This window comes from Lytechinus pictus, chromosome 15 (genome assembly GCF_037042905.1).
Source record: "Lytechinus pictus isolate F3 Inbred chromosome 15, Lp3.0, whole genome shotgun sequence".
Classification (NCBI taxonomy): domain Eukaryota; kingdom Metazoa; phylum Echinodermata; class Echinoidea; order Temnopleuroida; family Toxopneustidae; genus Lytechinus; species Lytechinus pictus.
Window position 1 is genome coordinate 22907568 of NC_087259.1, and position 25144 is coordinate 22932711.

Consider the following 25144-nt stretch of genomic DNA (forward strand, 5'->3'; position numbering starts at 1 on the left):
ACGCCCAGTTAACTTGACACGGATAAGGGGGCAGTCTGATACAAAAGTACATTTATGTAGGCCTATTTGCCACTCCAACAATACCCAAAAAAAATATTGATATCAAATTAAAAGTGTTTTATACTACTGAATATCTTCCAGTTTTAACGAATATATTCATTTTGATAAAGACAAAGTATACACACGTATCAATATCATGATGTGATTAGTATTCAAACATAATACGTTTCTTGCAGAATTTAAAGGTTGTATTAGCTATTTTCATTATTTTCATCTAACAATCATTAAAATATCTCCCCGGCCCCTTCTGTATTTTTCTCTTCCTTTTAGTTGGAAAGTACTTTTCCTCATTTTCTCATGATTGGATAAAATCAAGGTTCCATGACAATTGCTCCGCCGACATCTGCTCCGCCGACAATTGCTACGCAAAATACGACAACTGCTCCGCCGAAAATTGCTCCGGACAGTTGCTCCGCCGACAGTTGCTCCGCCGACACTTGCTCCACCGATATTTGCTCCGTCGACACTTGCTCCGCCGATATTTGCTCCGTCGACATCTGCTCCGCCGATATTTGCTCCGCCGACAATTGCTCCGCCGATAATTGCTCCGCCGACATCTGCTCCGATTATACGACAATTGCTCCACCGATATTTGCTCCGCCAAAATCTGCTCCGCCGATAATTGCTCCGCCGAAAATTGCTCCGCCGTCATGTGCTCCGATAATACAATTGCACGAACATCTTATACAAATTGTTTGTTGTTTTTTTTTTCTTATTATTCGTTAATGTTTTATTTATTTATTTCTTTCTCCCCTATCATCACAGCTTTCTGCTTAAAAAAAAATGTTCTCCCTGCCGCCACCACTTGACAAATTGTAACGCAGAAGGGGAATGACACCCTCCCCATTGAAATTGTGAATCTGGATTTTTGTTCATATATTATTATCATTGGTTTCCATCCGGACTTGAGCGGGGAGAGAATGGGGGGGGGGGTAATGGATACAATATCTCTTCCATAGGCGGATCCAGGGGAGGGGCCGAGAGATGGAAAAGAGAAGAGTAAAAAGAAGGGGAGGAAGACGAGTAAATAAAATAAGATGAGGGAAAGACTTGGAAAATAAAAAGAATCTTTCATGTCACTGTATAAAATTGCCTGTTAGGGGATTTTTATATCTTGTTCAATAATTATGGAGTTCAAATATCAAGTTTGGAAGTCAATATACAAAACATATTTCACCTCGGGAATCGGGAATTCATTATTTTGTGTGATTTACAAATTGATTTTTAAAAAGTGCTCTGTAAAAATGTTAGTTTTATGGTCTGATTTTTAATATTTTCTGCTCGCGCTGCGTGCTCGCAAATTTTGATTTATCATGCAGGTACCTATTATTTTCGTGTATTCCGTAAAGTTTTCAAAATATCCCTTTTCAGGTCTGATTGTCAAAACGTATCAGCTAGCGCTGCACTCGCATTTGAATGGAGAGTTATGTATGTCTCAATATTGAATATACAAATAAACTACTTAAAATCCCCATTTAATGACAGTTTATCAAAAAATTTGGCTCGCGATTTGCGCTTGCATTAATGGTTAAAAATATATTAACTGATGCATCCTATTCATGACTACAAAAGTGCTTGAAATGTCCAGTTTTCAGACCATAATATCATCAGATTTCGTGCCGTCATTAGGCATTAATGAGTAAGATATTAATTTAGAAATTAAATTGTCCCTTTTGTTTTGTCTCGCGCTTAGCAAGAGAAATAGGAAAATAGTCATCATTTTCATATGATGGCATGTCCTAAGGATGTCCCGGTCCTATATGTCAAAACTCAAAGTAATAATAGAACATATCAGCTCTTTATTAAATGCAATCCATATCCACCTCACAATTTCCCTACAAAGTGCTTGAAATTGACTTTGTTTTTTAGTCGGAATATCAAAAAGTTTAATCTATTTAAATCATTATCCAGTTTCAGATCACAATATCAAAAATATTCTGCTCGCGCTTTGTGCTCGCATTATCAAGTTAGGAAGATCCCATATTACTTATTCTTTTCATGATTTACAAAACATGAATAGAGTGTCCCGCTTTAGGTCTAAATCTCGATTTTTCCGCTCGCGCTTCGCGCTCGTATAAATTGGTTAGTTATATAGCCATCCTGTTTACGATTACAAAAATTGATTGAAATTTTCCATTCTTTATGTAGAAATTTCAAAATGTTTCAGCTCGCGCTTCGCGCTCGCATTATTTGATTGTTGAAATATGTAGCGTCTTCATGGCTAAGAGCAAGCAGTCCTTAACAGGTACCTTTTCGATCACATTAAAATGTATACATATAAAAATTTTCTGCTTGCGCTTTGGGCTCGCATTATTAATGTAAGGAAGATCCCCAATTACTCATCCTTTTCATGATTTACAAAACAAAGAGTGTCTCGTTCAGTAGGTCTAAATCTCGCGCTCGCATTATTTGATTTTTAAAGTATTTAACGTCTTCATGGCTAACTGCAAGCAATATTTAACAGGTACCTTTTCCATCAGTTCATTTCTGCTCGCGCTTCGCGTTCGTAGTAATTATTTAGTTGCATACACATCTTTTTCAGGATAACAAACATTGAACAGAATGTCCAAATTTTAGGAAAAATATATAAGATTTCCTTAAAAATTTAGCTCGCGCTTTGCGCTCGCATTATATGAATAAGGATTATGATATTATATATTTATGTTTATTTATAATAAAGCTAAGAAGTGATTATTATGACTACCCCTTCAAAGAGACCAAAATCATCATCGAGCGGCCGATCGGGGAAAATATGGTTTAAAAAACCCCGCCCCCCCCCCCTATTGCAGCGGCGTAACAGGGGTCGTGGCCAGGGGGGGCAAGAGTAAAAAATTTCCCGGTCATATGGTATGAACAGGCGTAATGGTGTAATGAGGAGACTATTTTGAGAAGGCCAGCCATATTGCGTATCGGGCAGAATTTATCTTTCAAAAAAAGTTGCGAGCGAAGCGAGCAAGCAAAAATTTTGACCTTTTTGATATAAAAATCAAATTTTGTGATAGATTTTGACATGATATCCAGAGAATAATATATTTCACTCTTCTCTCTTTAGATTCCTTTTTTGTGCTCTGTACGTACGCCACTGTGAACAGGATTCTTTGCGGCAGTAGCGTGAAGAGTAAAAAAACGAGGGGCGCAGTATAGCACATGTGCTAAAAAGATGCTTTATATAAGTCCCGAGCGAGCGAAGCGAGCGATAAAAAAAATCACCTTTTCATGAGAATCTAACTTTGAGCTATTTTTTGACATTATATTCAGTAAATAAAATCATATCCTACACTTTTCCGTTGCTTTTCTTTCCTCATTTTTTGTTTCTTGTTTGTAGAACTTTTTGGGGCCATGGCCCAACCCCTCCATACGCAGTGCTTCTTGATATCAAAGCCATTTAAACTTCGCAGATTGCCGCTATTTTAATCAAATCGCGGACATATACAGAATATAACTTTTACACAACACATTTATTCAACCCAGTTGCGTGATGAACCAAATATTTTGAGGGGGCAAAACATAGCAATGTGGGAAAATTTGTAAAAAGTCGCCAGCGTGCAAAGCGAGCAGGAAAAAAAATTGCCTATTGAAATTAAATTCTAATTATGTGATAGATTTTTCCATTAGATTCAGCAAATAACACATTCCATTGTTTCCATTCATTTCATTGTACGTTGTCTCCTATAATTTCTTTTATTTCCTCTTGAGTGTGGAACCAAGACCCCCCGCGCCTGTATGCCAGTGATTGAACGTGATTGAAAGTGATTGAACGGGGGCGTTACAGAGCTGCCATTTGAAGGTTATAAATGAAGAGCCCCTACTGCGTGGGGTCTGGGGCAAAGCCCCGATAGCTTATTTGCATAAAATTTAGCAAGCTTATAGCACAATGTTGTATGCAGTCCATCTTTCTTCCCGCTCTTTAATTTAAATCATCGGCAGCCTTGTCGTGTTATAATTTTTTTCTTGTCCCTTTTCTTTGTTTTCCAATTTAGCTTTTGACTAATTACATTCTACTTTCGTTTCCCGCTATTGTTTGCCATTTTGTAATCTTTTAATTAATTTCCCACCGTGCTATTTCGGAATGATTTGTTCTTAAATGATCTTCTTTCGTACATTTTCCCGCTTTCCTTCCTTTTCCATTAAAAAAAAAATTCTTCGTTTTCTTTTCACTTTTCCCATTCCTTTTCCTCCTTTCCTTTTCCCCTTTCCTTCCCATTTCCCTTTCTTTCTTTCTCCCTCTTTTTCTTTTTCCCGTTTTTCTTTTATTTTCCCGGTGAAATCCGCCAAGGGGGGCAACTTGCCCCCCCTGCCCCCCCCCCCCGCCTGTTACGCCACTGCCCTATTGGCGAAGGCTGGATCCGCCCCTGCTCTTCTGCTTTCCAGCAACTTATACACCATACATTCGCGCGCGCCCCTCTCTCTCACTCCCTCTTTCTCGTTTTGTTCTTTCACACTATTTATTTTCATTAGTTACCGCTTGATTTATTTTACATTTATCAGCATTATAATTATTAATATTTTTATCAATATTTTTTAATACGTCTTGGGCTTTATCTACCCTTGCACATTTTTTTCATTCAAACGAAAGCATGAACATCACTGGCGTACAGATAGGGGAGGGGCGTGCTAGGGGTCACGGATCCCCCCATTCTCCCTACCAATTAAAAAAAAAAGAATAAAGGAAAGGAAACTAAATGGTATTCTTGTCTGGCCCCCTCCATTTTTTTTTTTTTTGGGGGGGGGGGCTCATTACGCTACTGGTGAGTTACTATAAGACGAGACTTCGGTTGTATTTTATTCTATTCTGTGCAATAGCAACAATATAAACATATTTCAATAAATGAATATATGTATGTATATCTCTCATAACGTATAAACAAATAATGTTGTTTTTAAAAGAAATAATATATATACATACCAGTAATAATATAGTTACATATTCATGAAACCCAATAACGCATCGCACTGAATTTATAATGCGAGCACGAAGCGCGAGCTGTTATCAACCTGGAAATGGGACATTTATACGCATTTTTTTTTAAATTGTAAACATGAAGCATACCTATTGAATTTCACCTGGAGCATGTGGAGCAAATATCTCCACTTCGGAGCATATTTCGCCAGAGCGATTTTGACGCTAAGAAGTTTTCTTTGTACTGTCATAATAATTACATGAACACGCGTAATTTTTTTTCATTTTAATCACCAGGCACGTAATAAAACTTAAACAAATGCCCCCAAGGAATAAGAAATTAAGAATATCTATCCCTCCTTTGTGCTTATCCATTTTTTCTACTTCTTTCTATGTTATGTATCAGGGGCCGGGAGCTGGGGGGCTTCAGCCCCAATTTTTTTTCCAAAACCGTGTACAAAAACGTAAAAATTACCATATGATCGTGATTTTTAGCATGGTCAGCCCCCACTTTGAAAACCGTTCCGCGCCCCCTGTCTATGTCATGTAATATATCATGCAAGCATAGTTTAAGTTTACTTTGCATTGACGTCTTCATCCTGTGCTACAATTGTTACGCGCATGAAAGTACGAATAGATGAATAAATAAATGTCGCATTATCGGAGCAATTTACGGCGGAGCAGAAGTCGGCGGAGGAAATATTGACGGAACAGATTTTGGCGGAGCAAATATCGGCGGAGCAATTGTCGTATAATCGGAGCAGATGTCGGCGGAGCAATTATCGGCGGAGCAAATATCGGCGGAGCAGATGTCGACGGAGCAAATATCGGCGGAGCAAGTGTCGACGGAGCAAATATCGGCGGAGCAAGTGTCGACGGAGCAACTGTCGGCGGAGCAATTGTCCGGAGCAATTGTTCGCGGAGCAGTTGTCGTATTTTGCGTAGCAATTGTCGGCGGAGCAGATGTCGGCGGAGCAATTGTCGGGTCACCAAAATCAATGCCTCTTGATAGGTGTATCCCTTTTTTTAGCCTTCCTGGTTCAGTGTTCCCATTTCAATTCAAGTTATCTTCTCTTCAAACCTATTACGAAGACTGGTATCTGATGTATGAGGTGCCCAGTAATTCATTCAATAAATATGATATAAAGTTATAACTTCTTATTGGTAATAAGATCCCCCTTCTCGGCCCTCTTTATTATTTTTTAAACAGCGTCAATCTTCGATTTTTATCTTGACTCTGCCGGAAGCAATTCTAAATGGGGGCAGGGGACATACGTAATTTGAAAAAAATAAAAATAAAAATAAAACACTGACCTCAAAAAGGAGCTGAAGTAACCGAGCTTATCGCAAGGCACTTGCCGTTTTCAGTAGTGAAATTTCAAGACCGCACAATTTTGGTGACTTTAATGAATTAATTGTTCAGCAAAAGATAGGGATGGGGAGGTTGCAATTGCCTCCTTATACTACATAAAGTCAGGGGCAGTCCTATGACATTTAACAGAGGGCGATACGACCTACTGATTGTGATTTTTTTCTCACATTTTAGAGACAAAAGTAATCACAACACTGAATGACTCGGACACGCAAATCTTCCTTGGTACCTTTTTCTTCTTTCTTCTCATTTCTTCATCACCTGGCCTTTTTAATACTTCAAAAAATTCTCAACGAACGGTCGCCCCTAACTGTAATACTTCCCTCTTTGCTTTTCCTTCCTTTTTTCACCCCTTTTTTCTTCTCCCACAATTAAAAAAATCATAGGGGTCTCGCCTCTGTTCTCGCATCTTTTTCAAATCAATTAAATATCAAGATGCACTTGGTATATATAGTTAAAGGAGGTTTCTACCCAATCGTTCTATCCTTATGTGTGATGGCAGCAGTGGAATATACGAATCCACGTCGTTCAAATTCCAAAATTGAAACAAATTTGTTCATCACCAAGCCCGGGGGCGCTTACATTGACGAGTGGATACCAAGCGCGACCCCCCCCCCCAAAAAAAAAAAAAAAAAAAAAAAAAAAACACGTAAAGAGGAAGTCTTTTTCAAGATAGAGCACGTTACGTACTTAACGTAATATAACACTCAAATAATGAAAAAAATTGTATCTATTTTGCTAGGAAAGCTACGTGTTTAGGGTCAAATTTGAGAGGGTATTAAAAGTTAAGATTAAAATGTTTTATAAAGGATGTACTTTTTGCCAAAACAGTCAACATTACGTGTTTAGAGTACGATTTTCGCGAGGTGTGGTAGGTGCATGGGGCCCATAGAGATATATGGTGGGGCCGTACTAAACCCAATGGTGTAGGTAAAGGTAAAAACGGCAACCGACGTCCGTGACATAACAATTAAAATATCGCTGTACTTGTTTAGGGGTTCAATTCAGGGAATACTTGCCAAGAGTATCGTTTTGTTTCCAATACTTGTTAAAGTTAGGGTTTCACACGCCAATAAACTTGTTAAGGGGTGCATTTTCAACCTATGGAAAATATTTGTTTGGCCGGGTTGTTTTGGTGCTTTTCGAGACCCCATGGTCGCGCATGGTATCCACTCGTCAATGGAAGTACCAAGCTCCAAACTCGTTTCCAATACAAATGAAAATGCTAAAATGTGCCTAAATAAATGATAGGCCTATATAGGAATTGTGTAAACACATCAAACTATGTTTGTAGCCTTGCTAGGGGCGGATCAAGAGGGCGAAGTCTCCCCCCCCTCTCCTGTTGACTAATTTTCTTTCCTTTCACGATTTTGCTTGTCATTTTTTTTTGGGGGGGGGGGCGGGGGGCACTTTCTCTTCTGTTATGGCTCTAGATTTCTGCAACGGGATCCTAGATTTTGACAATAGTCAAATGGACAGGCAGACGATAGACGAGATGCCTGGCTGGTGCCATCGCATCGGCTTAACCCGACAATTCGAGAAAAAGGCCCCCTACATTCCCGAAACGTCGGATCCAGTTCACCCGACCCTTGCTTATAGCATTCACAAAACATCGGGTAAATTGGACCCGAACGTTCGTACATTTGACTAATAATTTCCACAAAGCGTAGGCTAAACTGGACCCAACTCGTTTCAGGAATTTAGGGGCCCTTTTCACGAACTGTCGGGTTACGTGATTGTCCGACCGGACGCGATAACCCGATGCGATGGCACAAGTCCGCGTTTTTTCCCCATAATATAATGAGATAAATTGAAAACACACACACACAGACGGGATGTTCGTAATGAAGATGCATAATAAACCCCGGTGTTATGAACGAATACAGATCTATAAACTGCGTAAAATGCGCCCAAAAGAATGTTTTAACAATTAAAGGGATGGTCCGGGCTGAAAATATTTATATCTTAATACATATAGAATTCACTAAGCAAAATGCAAAAATTTCATCAAAATCGGATAACAAATAATAAAGTTATTAAAGTTTGAAATTTAGCAGTATATTGTGAAAACAGTCGTCATGAATATTCATTAGGTGGGCTGATGATGTCACATCTCCACTTTCCGTTTTCTTATGTTATTACATAAAATCATATTTTTTTTCATTATTTCATACTTGTGTGAATACTTTGTCTCCCTTATAATGAAATAAGTTGCAGCAATAAATATCTAATGCACTAAATCAGTTGTCAATCCAATTTTTCTAGCTCTTGGAGGAAAAAAATTGAATTAACTTAATTTCACATAATAAAATACAAAAGAACAAGTAGAGATGTGACATCATCAGCCCACCTAATGAATATTCATGACGACTGTTTTCACAAAATATTGCTAAACTTTAAAATTCAATAACTTTGTTATTTGTTATCCGATTTTGATGAAAATTTTGGCATTTTGCTCAGTGAATTCTACTCTATGTATTAAGCTATACATACTTTCAGCCCGGACCATCCCTTTAAGGAAATGCTATTTTGCACTATAAACACTTCATATTGTACTGATTGTTTTGAACTAAAAATATCACATTGTGATTAACCGGTTGTTTCCTGTGACAGGGGGGGGGGGGGCAGACTGCCCCCCCCTGACGAGTCACAACTCATGCAGGGGACGTATCCCTGCCCCCCCGACGAGTCACAACTGATCCAGGGGACGTGCCCCCCCCTTCTGAGAAGCCAAATTAATAATTTGTAATGTAAAAATGCAATGAAAACAGACGTGTACCCCCTCTTTTGAACCTGAAGACCTTTTTTTTTTTGCTTGTTAATTTTTTTTCTGGTAAGAATTCCTTTTTTCTTTGGTTGAAGACTTTTTTTTTTTGCTTGTCAAATTTTTTCGCGGACGAAATTTGCCCCCCTTTAGGAAAATCCTAGGTACGCCAGTGCCTGGGAAGCAGGGGTGCTGAAGCACTCCCAAGATCTAGGGGGTGCTGCGTGTATTTTTCTCCATAGGCAGCACCGTAACCCCTGGAATTCTGGTAGGTTAAGCATGTTAAGTGGCAAATTTGAGAAATGCAAGGAATATGACCAATATTTTGTGTTGAAACCCTTTTCTTTATTTTCATATTTATTTTTTTGCTTGTCAAATTTCTTGGGACCCAAACAGCCTTCATTTTGTAGGGAAAATTTTTTTTTCCTTGTCAATTTCACTTCTGATCAGCACCCCCAGCCAAAAAATCGTTCCCAGGGCCCTGCAGACCCCGACGCTTTATACGAGAGCTATTTGAAATAGATTTTATGACCCAGAGTAAAAACACAATTAAATCAATGATGCATTTTTCATACCTTTTTTATTATGATACAATTTATGAGTAAAATTATAAAACCTTACGGGAAGTTGAAATACAAGTTAGTGACATAGAACAAAACGTATAGGCTTATACGCTGAGGCCTCCTTCTTTGAAGATATCACATGTCACAGTCTACAAAACTGGCTTCCAACCAACCAATGGTATGCCATTCGAAATGAAGTAATAGCTTGGAAATCATGAAATTTTAAAATTATGATCATGACCATTTTTCAAAAAAAAGTAATTTTATTTTGCTCGTCCATGCATTCCCCATATGAAATAACAATTTACAAATAATGACATTAAATTGCTTAATTGAAGTTATAGTGCTTGGGTAGGTCCAAAACATAATAAAAATCCCCATTTAAAGGAGAACGAAACCCCAGAAACCGGTTGAATTCATATCAAAGTGAAAAGTCAAAGAAACATATTGTTGAAAGTTTGAGCAAGATTGAATGAATAATAAGAAAGTTATGAGCATTTGAATATTGAGATCACTAATGCCATGTAGATCCTCCCATTGGCAATGCGACCAAGATCTGTGATGTTACACACGCACAACTCCGCCCCATTACTTTAATACTTATTTCGCTTAAATTATCTCGTTTATAGAGTCTTTTGCAAGATGAGGTGTTCCTTTTTAATGAGAGGACACGTACAGAGGTTTCACAACATTATATCATGGATAAATTGTTTGTCATACCATTAGAATGAGCAAAATGATATATTTTAGGGTAAATTTTCAGTGTCCAAAGGGGAGAGTTGTTCATCTGTGACATCACAGATCTTGGTGGCATTGCCGATAGGAGGGTCTCCATAGCATTAGTGATCTTGACATTCAAATGCTCATAACTTTCTTATTACTTGCCCAATTTTACTCAAACTTTCATTGATCTGAGCATTCTTTAATTTTTCTGCTTTCACACAAGCTAACTTTCTCCAAGGGTTTCATTCTCCTTTAAGGATAACAAAATGGACATGTCTAATGATAGGAGGTAATAGTATACACATTTACTGAAGGAATTTTGTTTCAGAGATGAAGAAGTATTATTATTTTAGCACAGAAAGACCCCTTGTTCACATTTTAAAAAATGAAAATAAGACACAAAATGAATCCCAAATACGTGTTGAGTATCCACATTTTAGCTAACCTCGCAATTATAACCACTGATATGCCATTGAACATACATGTATGCTATGTGACTGAAGGGCAGCCTTGTCCTGTTAAAAAAAACAATGGTACTTTGTCTGATTAATGTCAAGAAAAATGGCAAAGGTGAAATGTGGTATAGGAGTTCTTAATGGGAATCAAACACTTGGTTCATGATGTGCTGCACTCAACCCAAGTGAGGTAATTATGCATCATTATGTAGTGTGTGCTTAGAGCCTTCTGATATTGATAAAACAAGTGTTAAGCAAGTATAATTACAATAATGATACGAATAATCATCATTGTTATCAGGCTGTTCCTTGAGCTACAAGTAGCTCCAAAGCCCGGGGGGGGGGGCCACTTACATTGACGAGTGGATACCATGCGCGACCAAAAAAACACGTAAAAAGGATGTCTTTTTCAAGATAGGGCACGTTACGTACGTAACGTGATAAGGGTGTCAAAAACACAAAAATAATGAAAAAAGGGTATCTATTTCGCTAGGGAAGCTACGTGTTTAGGGTCAAATTTGCGGGGATGATAAAACAAAATTAAAATGTTGTATAAAGGATGTCCTTTTTGCCCCAACACTACGTGTTTAGAGTCCCGATTTGCACGAGGTGAGGAAGATGGGGTCTAGGCTAAACCAAATGGTGTGTAAATTAGGTAAACTACGACCGACGGACCCGTGACACAACAATAAAATATCGCTGTACTTGTTTAGGGGTTCATTTCAGGGAATACTTGCCAAGAGTATAGTTTTGTTTCCAATACTTTTTAAGGGTAGGGTTTGAGACGCCTATACTTGTTAAGGGGTGCATTTTCAGAACATGGAAAATATGTGTTTAGGGTGCTTTTCGAGACCCCGTGGTCGCGCATGGTATCCACTCGTCAATGGAAGTGGCCCCCCGGGCTCCAAAGATACCATAGTGAATTGTAAATTGTAAATTCCCTAATGAGTATATCAAAGACATATTTTATGAACACTGATGACGCTGTGATGTACAATCCTTGTGAAGTTGCCAAACGTTGAGCAATAAGCAATTTAAACATGACCACTGTGGAAAAGGAGTATTTAATAGGAATTACACTGTTCTCCAATCTTCTGATTACCGACAGTGTTGTGACATATGACCAGTCCCTTGTCAAAGTCATTAAACGTGGAGCAATATAATGAGCATGGTGGTTGATCAATGGTTAAATCAGATTCTTGACAGATTTGAAAAACTAAGGAGGTCAGTTTGGCAATGACAAAGACAGTCTAAGGATAGTCCCTTTGTTGATGTACATTATGTCATGTCTCCATCATCTCTACATCATCACCTGGTGAAGACTTCTTGGATTTAGCTTGCTTTGTGGGCTTCTCACTTGGTGTCGTCTCTACTTCAACTGTTTGAATGAATGGTAAACACAGAGAGGAATGTGAGAAAGATATGTTACTTCGTAATCACCATTATTAACAGTGTAAGCACATTAAAACCATTCTCAATATACAATCTTCACATCATTATCGTCATCATCATTGTCACCATCATCACCTGATGATGATGAATGCTGATGATAATGGTCCATTATCATCAGCATTCATCATCATCATCACCATCATCTTCATATCACCTTCATCATCATCATCATCATCGTAACTATCATCACAACCACCACCACCACCATGATCATCAACATCATCGTCGCCATTATCACCACCATCATTATCACTATCACCATCATAACTGTCCTTGTCTGAAAAACGGGGTGTCCACACCAACTTATCAGGTTGAATTCTTCCCAAGAATGTAACTGAAACTTTATCATTTTACTCTTAATATTGCATGGAAAAATGTGAGAGTAAAGAGCATGAACCAGAATTCTTAGAACTACTCATCTCGATGACTTTGACTAAACAAAGGACAAAGAAGAAGAAGATGAACCTTACCTGTCATCTCATTGGCCTCCCGTTCTGCATGCATTCGGCCCTTCATAAGCTTTCGTTTCTTTTTGGATGACAGATTTACATTGGCTCTAGGATTTCTCCTGGTGAGAAAAAAAGAAAAGAAAGTAAGGCCATATCCACGAGAAACCACATCTGAATATGAAAATGAAGAAAAGCTTCAAGGTTTTGTAAAATGAGAGAATCAACATCGTTTGTCAGTATTTTGTCTGAAAAAATCTCTCTCTTTATATGCATACCTATAGTTTGATAAGTTTAATTGAAAAAAATGTTTGATTTACAAGCAGTGCTCAATAAAACTAGATCACACAATATTCTCCAATTATGATGGAAACTTATTCGATTCAATTCAATTCAATTCATTTTATTAACCATATAAAAATATTCAAATACAATGTAAAATAACATAATATATAAATGCATAAATGTAACAAAACATACAAAAAATAAATATACAACAAATAAATATAATTTATACATTCATGTAAAAGAAAAATCAACATATGGTAAGAGGCAACCAAAAAGATTAAAATCTTGTTAGGCAGTTGCCCCTTTACAGGTATTCAAATAATCATTAATAATCATAACGTAATCATTATATATTCATACATCAAACACAGAATCACCCACACCCAACACACATCCATGACCCATTGCACTCAAACAAAGGAGAGAGAGAGAGAAAGAGAGAAGAGAGAGGGGGAGGAGGGTACATGTATGTTTAGAAAAGGGAAAGGGAATCAAGATGAATAACCACTAATTAATTGTCTTTTAAGTAAAATTTTAAATGAGGAGGCAGTTGAACAAGAACGAATTATAGGATCTAAATTGTTATAAATTCTAGGTCCTGCATGTTTAAAAGAATTATGAATTTGATTATTAGAGGTCAGTGGAATATGAAAATGAGAAGCTGAACGAGTATTATACTGGTGAAAATCATTATTATAATTGAAAAAATTCATTATGTTTACAGGTGCCATTTCCTGTTTAATACAATACATCAAAACTTATGATGATAAAGTAAACAAATTTTCGGGCCACATGAGCCAACTTTGTTCAATAATATCAAGTATGTTGATTTAAAAATAGTAATTGATTAGCGATTAGCGTACTAGCATTATCACTTTGCAGTGAGTTTGGCATACATCCACCCTAATATAAGTAGGGTAACTAATTCAATCTGGTCGGTAAAATTTTATGATAATTAAAGGGCTCTCGATGAAAGTGTTGCACAATCACATCGGCAAAATCCACTCCAGACCAAGAAAAGCCAAAACTTTCTTTTGTTTTGATTTTTTAACATACCATCGATTACGTTGGAGTCGGTTCAACTGGTGTGACTTTACCAAATTACAAAATTGTGTCTACCCACCTCAAGACTTTATTCATATGTTTTGTAACTATTTTCCCGCTTGCTGCTGATTCTTGTTCATCTCTCCTTGCATCAAGCTTCCTCCTCATCGGTGGTTTAGACTGATTACGTAATCTCTTCACCTTCCCCTTTGTCTTTATGTGTTTGAAGGGCGGTTTCTGCAGAGTAAAATACGAATTCATACAATTATGTCGATACTCGATACAATAATATTTTTTTGATATTGAAAAGGAAACGATGAATTGTCTTTACATTACAGCAAATTTCATACATCATGTAATACCCGATTGAAAAATATTGAAGTATTTCTCTCATAAGATTGGCATCGAGCAACTTGTCACTCGTATTTATTTTGTGATAGCGATTATTTGCTGTCTTTGGAGATCCCATCTTCAGTCTAGTCAGTAGTCGTAATTATGCAGCAACCGTGTAATCAAAGCTGTGTTGTCATTAAGATAATTTCAGAAGTTTTGATAAACTAAAAGTCCAATATTAGCATCGTTCTTATAAATGCACTTTGGACAATGCAAATGGATGTTTTGCATATCATGCTGGTGGTGTGACTGAAAATGAAGCAGCATTCATCGATCTGATCAATTACTGAATTATCCCACAAAGGTTTCTAAACCGAACTCTCAGTCACTCTTTTATAAAGGCATAAATAGGTTGATATTTGATATTCTTCGCTTGAATTATTTGAATTTTGCTCGGATTGGCGACGTCAACTCAATATATTGACAGGATATCATAACGAAGTGAATTTATTTCATTCTCCTGAACGAAAACAACCAAACGGTCTTGACATTCAATCAATTACACATAACATTGTAATTTCTACTGGTACACTTGAAATATGTACAACTGCATGAGTGCGACGAACAACAGCGAGTGAATACATTCAATTTGGTAAAATAATGCATGATTATCTTGAGATACAATTCACCATATTTGCGTTATAGACGCACCTAGACAAGACGTCAATCTGGTGAATTGTTGCAATTTGTTGGAAGGGAAAGGATAAGAAGAAAATTAAAAACAACGAATCAACAAGAAGAGGCAGAATAAGTAGAATAACCAAATAGAAAGTAAAAGACCACAAAGTTCTTCAAACATGACGTGGGACGCAGAAAACAAGGGAGGAGACAGTATTGGACTAGAACCAAGTCCTGGAACCGATTCATCACTATCTAGTCTGAGTCTATGGATAACCCTTTTCACCTTGTGTGCTATTGTCATCATCAGCAACCGCAAACTTCGGTTCTATATGAAATACCATGCCTTCACTGGGATATACTTCTTTTTCGGCATCATATGTGTGCCCTTTATGCTATTTAACCCTTGCGACCCCAAGGCAGTGACGTAAGTATACAAATTATACAAATTACAAAAATTATATCTTTATTGGTCATGATGTCCAAGCAGGGGCGACCCCTGGGTAGGGAGACAAGACGACCCGAAGATAAAGTCATTTTCCGAGTTACAAAACTATCTGTATAGTCTTCATTTTCTCTCTTTCCTTTTCTGTCCCCCTCTCTTTCCCTTTCCGCACCTCATTATTTTTATACCCCTTTTCCCTACTACTTGAAATATAATACGGACGGTTGCCCCTGCCCCGAATAGCGATGCCCATGGCCCGTATTCTGAAGTCCCCTGTGCTAAAATTATGGGGAGCCAAAAGTTCAAAAATTCTGTTTATATTGTTTATTTCTTATGTTTACTATTTTGTTTCCTTTTGCTTTCATAATGAAGAAAAATACTTAAGTTATCTTTCCCAGACAATTATGAACAATTTGGGTGTCATATGAGTTAATAAATTGAATGTGTACCGTTAGGGACGTGTGCTCCAATTGGCTCTCCATATTTAAACTAAAACTCTAAACAAGGGTTCAATCTAAACCCTAGTTCAGAATACGGGCCTATGGGTCGAAGTTATTGATGGGAATGACAGGACACTTCCACTTCGGGTCAACCTATACATGTTATAGGGTGGATTGAGATTGAATTTACAATCGGAAATGTGTTTGATTCAATTTACTCCCCTAAAGTATGCCCCCCCCCCCCCCCGCATAATGGCACAAGAAATCGGGGCCGATTTCATTAATGAAGGCGGGGGCAGATAGTGGGTCGTTTTTGTAGTATCAAAGGATTTCCTGCAAAAGAAAGTTAATGAAAACAAAAGATCTAATGATTCCAGAACGAATTTGCGCCTGTCACAGATTATGGGAATGCAACTCTCGACAAGTACACCCTAATCCAATAAATTGGTATGATCATTATCTGGATAATCATATAACCTATAGTTTTCCCAAATCAATCTAACGTACAAGGTCATACGTTTTATTGAGTGCTACACCAAGAAGTGTATGCCAATCATTTACTCTCATCTCATCATTGGGAGTTCACAATCATCGAAAACGATCAAAATAGAAATATACATAATTGTACTCGTGCAATTAAAACGTATAGGAAGAAAACTATTTCGCTTGGAAAAAAGTATTTTACGAGAAAATAAAAAATTGTACTTCTTTCCACCAGCAAATCTTCTTCCTAAACCCAGAGTAATTTCAGGTTTATTTTATTTTGACAGAGTCCCGATATTTTTCGCTCGTTGGGTTCAAAGTCCTCTGTTCGGTATTAGTGCCAAGATTATCGGAATGGAACGATATCCAGACGGCCCCTTCGTCATCGTTTGTAATCATCAAAGTTCACTTGATTGTTTAGGTAAATAAATATATAACGTGATAATGAAAAAATATATAATTCAACAACTCATCTTATAACTTTTATACCATTATACCAGAATTATGGCTTATATACTAAGAACAATAATCAAAAACTTTTTGATACGATAACTATTTGGTGCTTTCCACAAAATGACATTAAAGTGTTGCAGACAAAATGACTAGTATGAACTTAGACATGTTATATAACATGTATAAACTTTTTTTAGTTTTAAAGTATTATTTCATCGCTTCTTCCAGTGAATACAAACATAAACTGACTTCATAAATTTCATAATTTCATAACTTCATAAATAATACATTATAATAACTTCATAACTTTATGAATAATACATCGAGGTACCAGTAAAATAAGTAATTCATAAAAATAAATCTTTAAGTCAATTCAGTTTGATCCATTCATTTTTCCAATACACTGAAAGAAATCAAGAAATACAATACAGAAAATATAGAAATGAAGAAAATAATGAAATAAAATAAATTAAACAAGTGGAATGCCTCTGGCCGTCTCACCTGCATCACACGATTCAATATAGCAGCAGTGCTGATTTTGAAAACTACTATAACTCGCACAAGATGTTCAGTGATACTTGGTTACTCTTATTTCCACGTTTTATGAACTAGACCAATACACTTATAGAGATATGATGGCAATTCAACAAATACCCCCAACGTGGCCAAAGTTCTTTGACCTTACATGACCTTTGACCTGATCATGTGACCTGAAACTCGCACAGGATGTTCAGTGATACTTGATTACTATTATGTCCAAGTTTTATGAACTAGACCAACACACTTTCAAATTTATGGCTGTAATTCAACAAATACCCCAATTTGGCCAAAGTTCATTGACCCTAAATGACCTTTGACCTTGATCATGTGACCTGAAACTTGCACAGGATGTTCAGTAATACCTGATTACTATTATGTCCAAGTTTCATGAATCAGATCCATAAACATTCAAAGTTATGATGGTAATTCAACAGATACCCCCAATTCGGCCAAAGTTCATTGACCCTAAATGACCTTTGACCTTGGTCATGTGATGTGAAACTCACGCAGGATGTTCAGTGATACTTGATTAACCTTATGTATAAGTTTCATGAACTAGGTCCATATATTTTCTAAGTTATGATGACATTTCAAAAACTTAACCTTAGGTTAAGATTTTGATGTTGATTCCCCCAACATGGTCTAAGTTCATTGACCCTAAATGACCTTTGAAACTCAGGCAGGATGTTCAGTAATACTTGATTAACCTTATGGCCAAGTTTCATGAACTAGGTCCATATACTTTCTAAGTTATGCTGTCATTTCAAAAACTTAACCTCAGGTTAAGATTTGGTGTTGACGCCGCCGCCGCCGTCGCCGTCGGAAAAGCGGCGCCTATAGTCTCACTCTGCTATGCAGGTGAGACAAAAAACCGCCAAAAATAATATATCAACAAATAAAGTGATAAATTTCATCGACCATGTTGACATATACAAATATTTTCAGCCCGGACTATCCCTTTAAAGGGATGATCCGGGCTGAAAATATTTATATCTTAATACATCGAGTAGAATTCACTGAGCAAAATACCGAAAAATTCATCAAAATCGGATAACAAATAATAAAGTTATTAAAGTTTAGCAATATTTTGTGAACACAGTCGTCATGAATATTCATAAGGTGGGCTGATGATGTCACATCCCCACTTTCCGCTTTCTTATGTTATTACATAAAATCATTATTTTTCATTATTTCATACTTGTGTGAATAATATGTCTCCCTTATAACGAAATAAGTTGCAGCAATAAATATCTAATGCACTAAATCAGTTGTCAATCCAATTTTTCTAGTTCTTGGAGGAAAAAATTGGAATAAACCTAATTTTATATAATAAAATACAAAAGAACAAGTGGGGATGTGACATCATCAGCCCACCTAATGAATATTCATGACGATTGTTTTCACAAAATATTGCTAAACTTTAAAATTCAATAACTTTATTTGTTATCCGATTTTGATGAAAATTTCGGCATTTTGCTCAGTGAATTCTACTCTATTTATTAAGCTATAAACATATAAATACTTTCAGCCCGGACCATCCCTTTAACTATGGATAGCCAATTGTGAAATAAATCTCTAACAGTAGAGGTTCATATAAATCAGCTAATTTGACATTCAAATAATTTTTAACTGTCTGGGAGGGATGAATAAGATAATTGTCTTTACCATTAAAGAATTAGGAAAGAGCACAGTAAACATAAGAAACATAACATGTGAACAAATTTTGGCATGTTAGGCTTCCCAGAGTTTAAGCACGGAGTCAGACCACGGTATAAGTTAAAGGAGAATGAAACCCTTGAAACTAGCTGAATCCATATCAAAGAGAAAAATCAAAGAAACATATTGTTGAAAGTTTGAGGAAGATTGAATGAATAATAAGAAAGTTATGAGCATTTGAATATTGAGATCACTAGTGCCATGTAGATCCTCCTATCGGCAATGCGACCAAGATCTGTGATATCACACACGTACAACTCCCTCATTACTTTAGTACCCGGGGGGGCCACTTCCATTGACGAGTTGATATCATGCGCGACCACGGGGTCTTGAAAAGTACCCGAAACACGTATTTTCCATATTGTGAAACCCTACCCTTAACAAGTATTGGAAACAAATACTATTGGCAAGTATTCCCAGAACTGAGCCCCTAAACATAAGTACAGCGATGTATTTTCCATATTCTGAAAATGCACCCCTTAACAAGTATTGGAAACAAAACGATACTCTTAGCAAGTATTCCCTGAAATGAACCCCTAAACAAGTACAGAGATATTTTATTGTTATGTCACGCGTCCGTCGGTCGTCGGTTTTACCTTAAGACACCATTATTTTGGTTTAGTACGGCCCCACCTTCCACACCTCGCGCAAATCGGACTCTAAACACGTAGTGTTGGGGCAAAAAGGACATCCTTTATAAAACTTTTTTATTTTGTTTTATCATCCCCGCATATATGACCCTAAACACGTATATTTTTCCGAGCGAAATAGATACCCTTTTTTCAATATTTTTGTGTTTTTGACACCCCTATCACGTTACGTACGTAACGTGCCCTATCTTGAAAAAGACATCCTTTTTACGTGTTTTTTTGGTCGCGCATGGTATCCACTCGTCAATGTAAGTGGCCCCCCCGGGCTTTAGTACTTATTTCACTTATATTCTCACTTTTATAGAGTCTATCACAAGGTTAGGTGTTTTCTTTATGAGATGACAAGTACAGAGGTTTCACAACATTATATCATTGATGAATCGTTTGTCATATGATTAGAATGAGCAAAAAGAGATGTTTTGGGGTATATTTTCAGTGTCCGAATGGGAGAGTTGTACGTGTGTGACATCACAGATCTTGGTCGCATTGCCAATGGGAGGATCTCCATAGCATTAGTGATCTCAACATTCAAATGCTCATAACTCTTTTATTGCTAGTCCTATTTTACTCAAAGTTTTGTTGATCTTATTCTTTGATTTTTCTGCTTTCACAAAAGCTAACTTGCTCCAAGAGTTTCATTCTCCTTTAAATCAGAGTTCAGAATACTGGCCATTGTGTGATCTAATAAAGATCTTTCCTAAAAAAGTGACCTCATTCGTGCAGGGGATATATTCTCAGAAACATGGTTTCATACCCTTCGTATAAGAAAATCATGTTCCATTAAAAAAATATGGAACCTATGTCATGATACATGGGGGAGCTGCTCGCATTTGACGTCACAAGTTAAAATCTTTAAACACTCATAACTCTTTAATTAAACCTTCGCCAATAAGAACAGGTGCCATGAGCCTAATTCCAACAGGAAGGTAAGGTTGTTCGACCCAACCTATTCGATTTTTTTTTTCAATTTGATATTGCTGATTGACAAAAGTGTATGAAATATGATTGAAAGTCTAACACTGATTCTAGATATGCTAACTACTGAACTTCCTTTGCCCAAATTGGAAAGATATACACTGCAAAAACGCTGGTGTTGATTTAACACCAGCCCGGAATCTATATATGTCCACACCAGAGAAGTGTTAAACAACACCAGTTTCGTTTTGGTCTAACACCAGATAGGTGTTTATACAACACCAATTAGTATTAAAACAGCATCGGTTTGATTCCAAACTGGTGTTGTTTCGATACTTCTCTATAGATTCCGGCCTGGTGTTAAATAAACACCGGAGTTTTTGCAGTGTGTCAATGACTTTGGAACTATTTTTTGACTGGCGGAAGAATTGGGGCTATTTTACTGTTTCAGTTGAGGAATTTGATCCCATCATAGTTATCTTCATAAATGGCGATTTATTTTTAAAATGAGCTGGCTACAATACTCTTTCCTGGTCAGATATGAAATGTCAGATATATATCCTATCAAATGGTAGTAAACATTCGACCCTCTTATTTCACGTTTATTTTTTATGAATTTTGTAAGTGCCATTTGAACGCACAAGTCTATCATGTCTATGGGGAATGTTTTACGCGCGTGACACCAACAGGTTTTTCGTTTAATCGTTTCTTTTCTCGCAGGACTGGTGGAACTTTGGCCACCGCGTAGTGTGATCATCATGAAGAAGATGCTAAAGTACGCGGGTCCATTTGGAATTTGTGCCATCCTAGCCGGGACTATTTTTGTCGAAAGGAACAAGAATCGCAGCACCAGAGACAACCTAAAAGATGCCGTCGAAGTCATTAAAAGAAAAGGAGTACGCCCCCCCCCCCACCAAAAAACATCGCTATCCTATTCCTATTTACCTTGCACGTTTATTTATTCCCAATGAAATAGTATAAAATGTTCTTCTTTTTTTTAGGTGATAAATGTTGACTCCCCCCCCCCCCCATCTTGATAAGGTTTGTATTTATATAACACTCCAGCCAATGGAATTACATTAATTTATTGAGTATATCACCGTTCAGAATCTATGTAAACAATCGAACTTATTTGCATTCCTTATTGCATAGGACAAGTCTGACACAAATCAATATTTCGATGTAGGAAGGATCATGGCAAGGGCATCTCATTTTTTTTAAATCAATACTGTTGCTTGTATAGATGGGGAAAGGAAACTACGTTAAATGGACAGATGTCACATCGCTTTGATTGATTATATATATATTTTTTTAGGTTTTCTTTGGAAGCTTAAAAATGCCACCCAGATGTTCAGATAATCATCTCATGTCTACCTCTCTAAGGGAAAAGGATGAGATGACGAGATCTCGGATCTTGTCATTCCTGCATTTTGTAAAAGGGATGATCAGATGACGTGAACTTAGATCTTGTCATGTCTACATCCCGTGAGAGAGATGATCAGGTGGCAAGATCTTGTGTCATGTCAACATCCCGCAGGCATGGAGGGAGAGAGATGATCAGATGACAAGATCTCGGATCTCGTCATGTCTACATCTTTTAGAAAAGATGATCAGATGACATGATCTTGGATCTCGTCATGTCTACATCCAGTGGAAGAGATGATCAGATGACAAGATCTCAGATCTCGTCATGTCTAGATCCCGTGGAAGAGATGATCAGGATGACAAGATCTTAGATCTCGTCAAGTCTACATTTTGTGTGAGAGATGACATGGATGGTGAGATAACAAGTTCTCGGATCAAAGGTCTTATCATCTGGTCGTCTCTTCCACTGGATGTCGACATGACGAGATCCGAGATCTTGTCATCTAATCATCTCTTCTATAAAACTTTTATGAATCCCGAGTCTTGTCCTCATGTTCCTTTTTCCAACAGTACCGAGTTTTCTTTTTCCCCGAGGGAACGAGAAGATTAACTCAGAAGAATACAGAGAGTTCAGAACCCATGCTCCCCTTCAAAAAGGGGGCTTTCAATGTTGCCATTTTAACTCAGGTATAACGTCCTTTATTATTTTACATAACGATATATTTTTCATTCAAACAATGTTTCAACATGACAGAGTCGTAAACGAAAGCAATACTATGATGTGGGTCATGCGAATGCGATATAAACGGTACTCGTACATCAGGAAGTATAAAGCTATTTGATATTAGTTATATGTATCAGACATCGAAAGTAAATATTATAGGTGGAAAAACTATTACCTATGATTCTATGACAGAACTGAGGTTCTTTCCGGCAGTATACAGGAACACTAGATTTACAATTATGAGTGAACATTTGGGAGTGTACCTGTAACCTTGGCAACGTAAATACATTAGACTTCTTGACATACAAAAAAAACATGGATAATTCTTTTTTCGTTCGTTCTTTTGAATTGCAGGTGCCCATTGTCCCTATTGTATTCCAGTCACAGAAGCATCTAATTGATTTCAAGAAATACATTTTCGTTCCAGGTAAAAATATTTCTTCTTTGTATCATGTTGTATCTTATAATGCACTGATTTGACAACAGCCGATAAAAAAGTCCGTGCTGGTAGAAACATTGAAACATAATTGGAAATTTATGGGGAAGAAATGGGGACAGGATGGGGTCGTAAGTTAAAAGTAGAGCACTTTCAAATTTCAATGGATCAAGAGGGGGGGGGGGTAGTCACGTGTTCGTATCCCTTCCATTCTGCTCATTTCCATGACGTTAGACTTGCAATTCATAAAAGACTCTATAGTATAATACGCGATACTGAATATTCATACTAGAAAACATCTAATAACTACTTCGAACTCAATATTTTAGCAAGAAAGTCTACATTTTCCACACTGAACCGACGATGTCCGTATATCCATCCCTGCGTAACCACGATCTTTATCAATGTACATGTATGTTGGCTTATATTTCAAAAGAGAGATGTTTATATTCACTGTTAATACTTAACACCTCTAAGAAATGGGTAATCTTGCTTCACTTTCTGTTGCTATACCTCTATAGGTGAATATAAAGGAGTTGTCCTACCACCTATCTCAACAGAAGGACTGACTTTAGATGACGCCCAGGATCTGTGTGACAGAGTTCGCGCCAAGATGATCGACTGTTTCAACGAACTTGAGAATGGGTCACACACCAAATGAATGACAGCTTATTTCATGAACTAGTCGATAGACATACACAGCAGGATGCTTAGACTATATACGTTCGGAGTACACTGTAAAAAATATTGGGTAAAATTTTAACCAGCACGAGGGTAAGTATGTGTCCAACCAGTTTGGGGCAGTATTTTACCCAATGCGGGAAGCATAAGCAGCAAATGCTTTCTTTAATGGGCAAAATTTTCATCACACTGGATAAATAAAAATGCCAAAAAGAAATGCCTAATGTTGGTTGGACACGTAATTACCCTCATGGAGCATTATTACCCACAATTTTTTAGAGTGTATACTGAATTGATATGGGATTTAAAAAAAAGAATGTTTTAATAATCAATCGACAGTGTCAACGAATTTCTGTGCCTACTTTGAAAAGATTGCCCGTTTGTCTATTTCAACAAATTTGTGGAAAGTTTAAGCGCTTTTAACCAACTAATTTGTTCTCAGCCAGTCGGATACCAGGATTATGGGAGATCATAGAAATTGACATAACTGAATACTCGCCTTATATAGTAAATTATACTCCTGCATATATCTGCATTAAAACATAGTGGTGTGACCATGACTATAGATATGATAGAGAGCAATTTTGTACAGGAAGTTGATTCTTACATGTATTATGCCATGTTTTATACTTCGTTTCTTCCTCATCATTATTCATAATAAGATTAAGAATAATAAAAATTCAAACTAGTCTCTTCAGTTCTAGTACACAGAAGAAGTGGGTAAAATGCACTAGAAATGCCATGTGCATGGTAACTTCAAGTTTTTCTAAACACGATAAAGCATTTCCATACTATTGTCAGTGACAGTATTTTCAGTCATGACATATTTTCCTTCAGACATTTTGAGCATAAAATTCTGGGTCCTTCTCATCATGGAGCTTAGTAGCTCCATGGTTCATAAAAACTTGCAACTATTGTTATTTTGCTATTACTATACCTACAGTGGAAACCTTGATGTTTAATTGGCTGCTGAACAATAATGGCAAAGTTACAATAGTTATATGGACATGATGAAATGGCCTCCAAATGTTATAGCTCGTATTGACTTAACGATAAGAACACTTGTTCTCTCTTTCTTTCTCCTGTTTCCAACTTTTAACACTCCGCACGATTCAACAAAATCTGCTTAATTAGACCTACCTCAACATAATAAGGTCCATTTACCTATTTCTCGATTTTTGATAAGATAATCGAGTTTTATTTGGAATACTATACAGT

The 25144-nt window shown here is 37.0% G+C and overlaps 2 protein-coding genes across 2 annotated transcripts; one reads left to right on the forward strand and one right to left on the reverse strand.

The window, feature by feature from the left end:
• Positions 1 to 9657: 9657 nt before the first annotated feature.
• On the reverse strand, positions 9658 to 14972 carry LOC129277920 (uncharacterized protein C11orf98-like). Its single transcript, XM_054914108.2, has 4 exons — positions 14964 to 14972; positions 14147 to 14304; positions 12760 to 12857; positions 9658 to 12215 (listed from the first exon to the last, which is right to left on the reverse strand). Exons 1-4 carry the CDS (start codon positions 14970 to 14972, stop codon positions 12121 to 12123), a joined length of 360 nt encoding a protein of 119 aa, XP_054770083.2. The 3' UTR covers positions 9658 to 12120.
• On the forward strand, positions 14486 to 24637 carry LOC129277187 (1-acyl-sn-glycerol-3-phosphate acyltransferase alpha-like). The gene is made up of 6 exons (XM_054913399.2): positions 14486 to 15505; positions 16734 to 16867; positions 21441 to 21616; positions 22656 to 22772; positions 23164 to 23236; positions 23767 to 24637. The coding sequence occupies exons 1-6, from the start codon at positions 15258 to 15260 to the stop codon at positions 23904 to 23906; spliced, it is 888 nt and encodes a 295-aa protein (XP_054769374.1). The 5' UTR covers positions 14486 to 15257; the 3' UTR covers positions 23907 to 24637.
• The last annotated feature ends 507 nt before the right edge of the window (positions 24638 to 25144 follow it).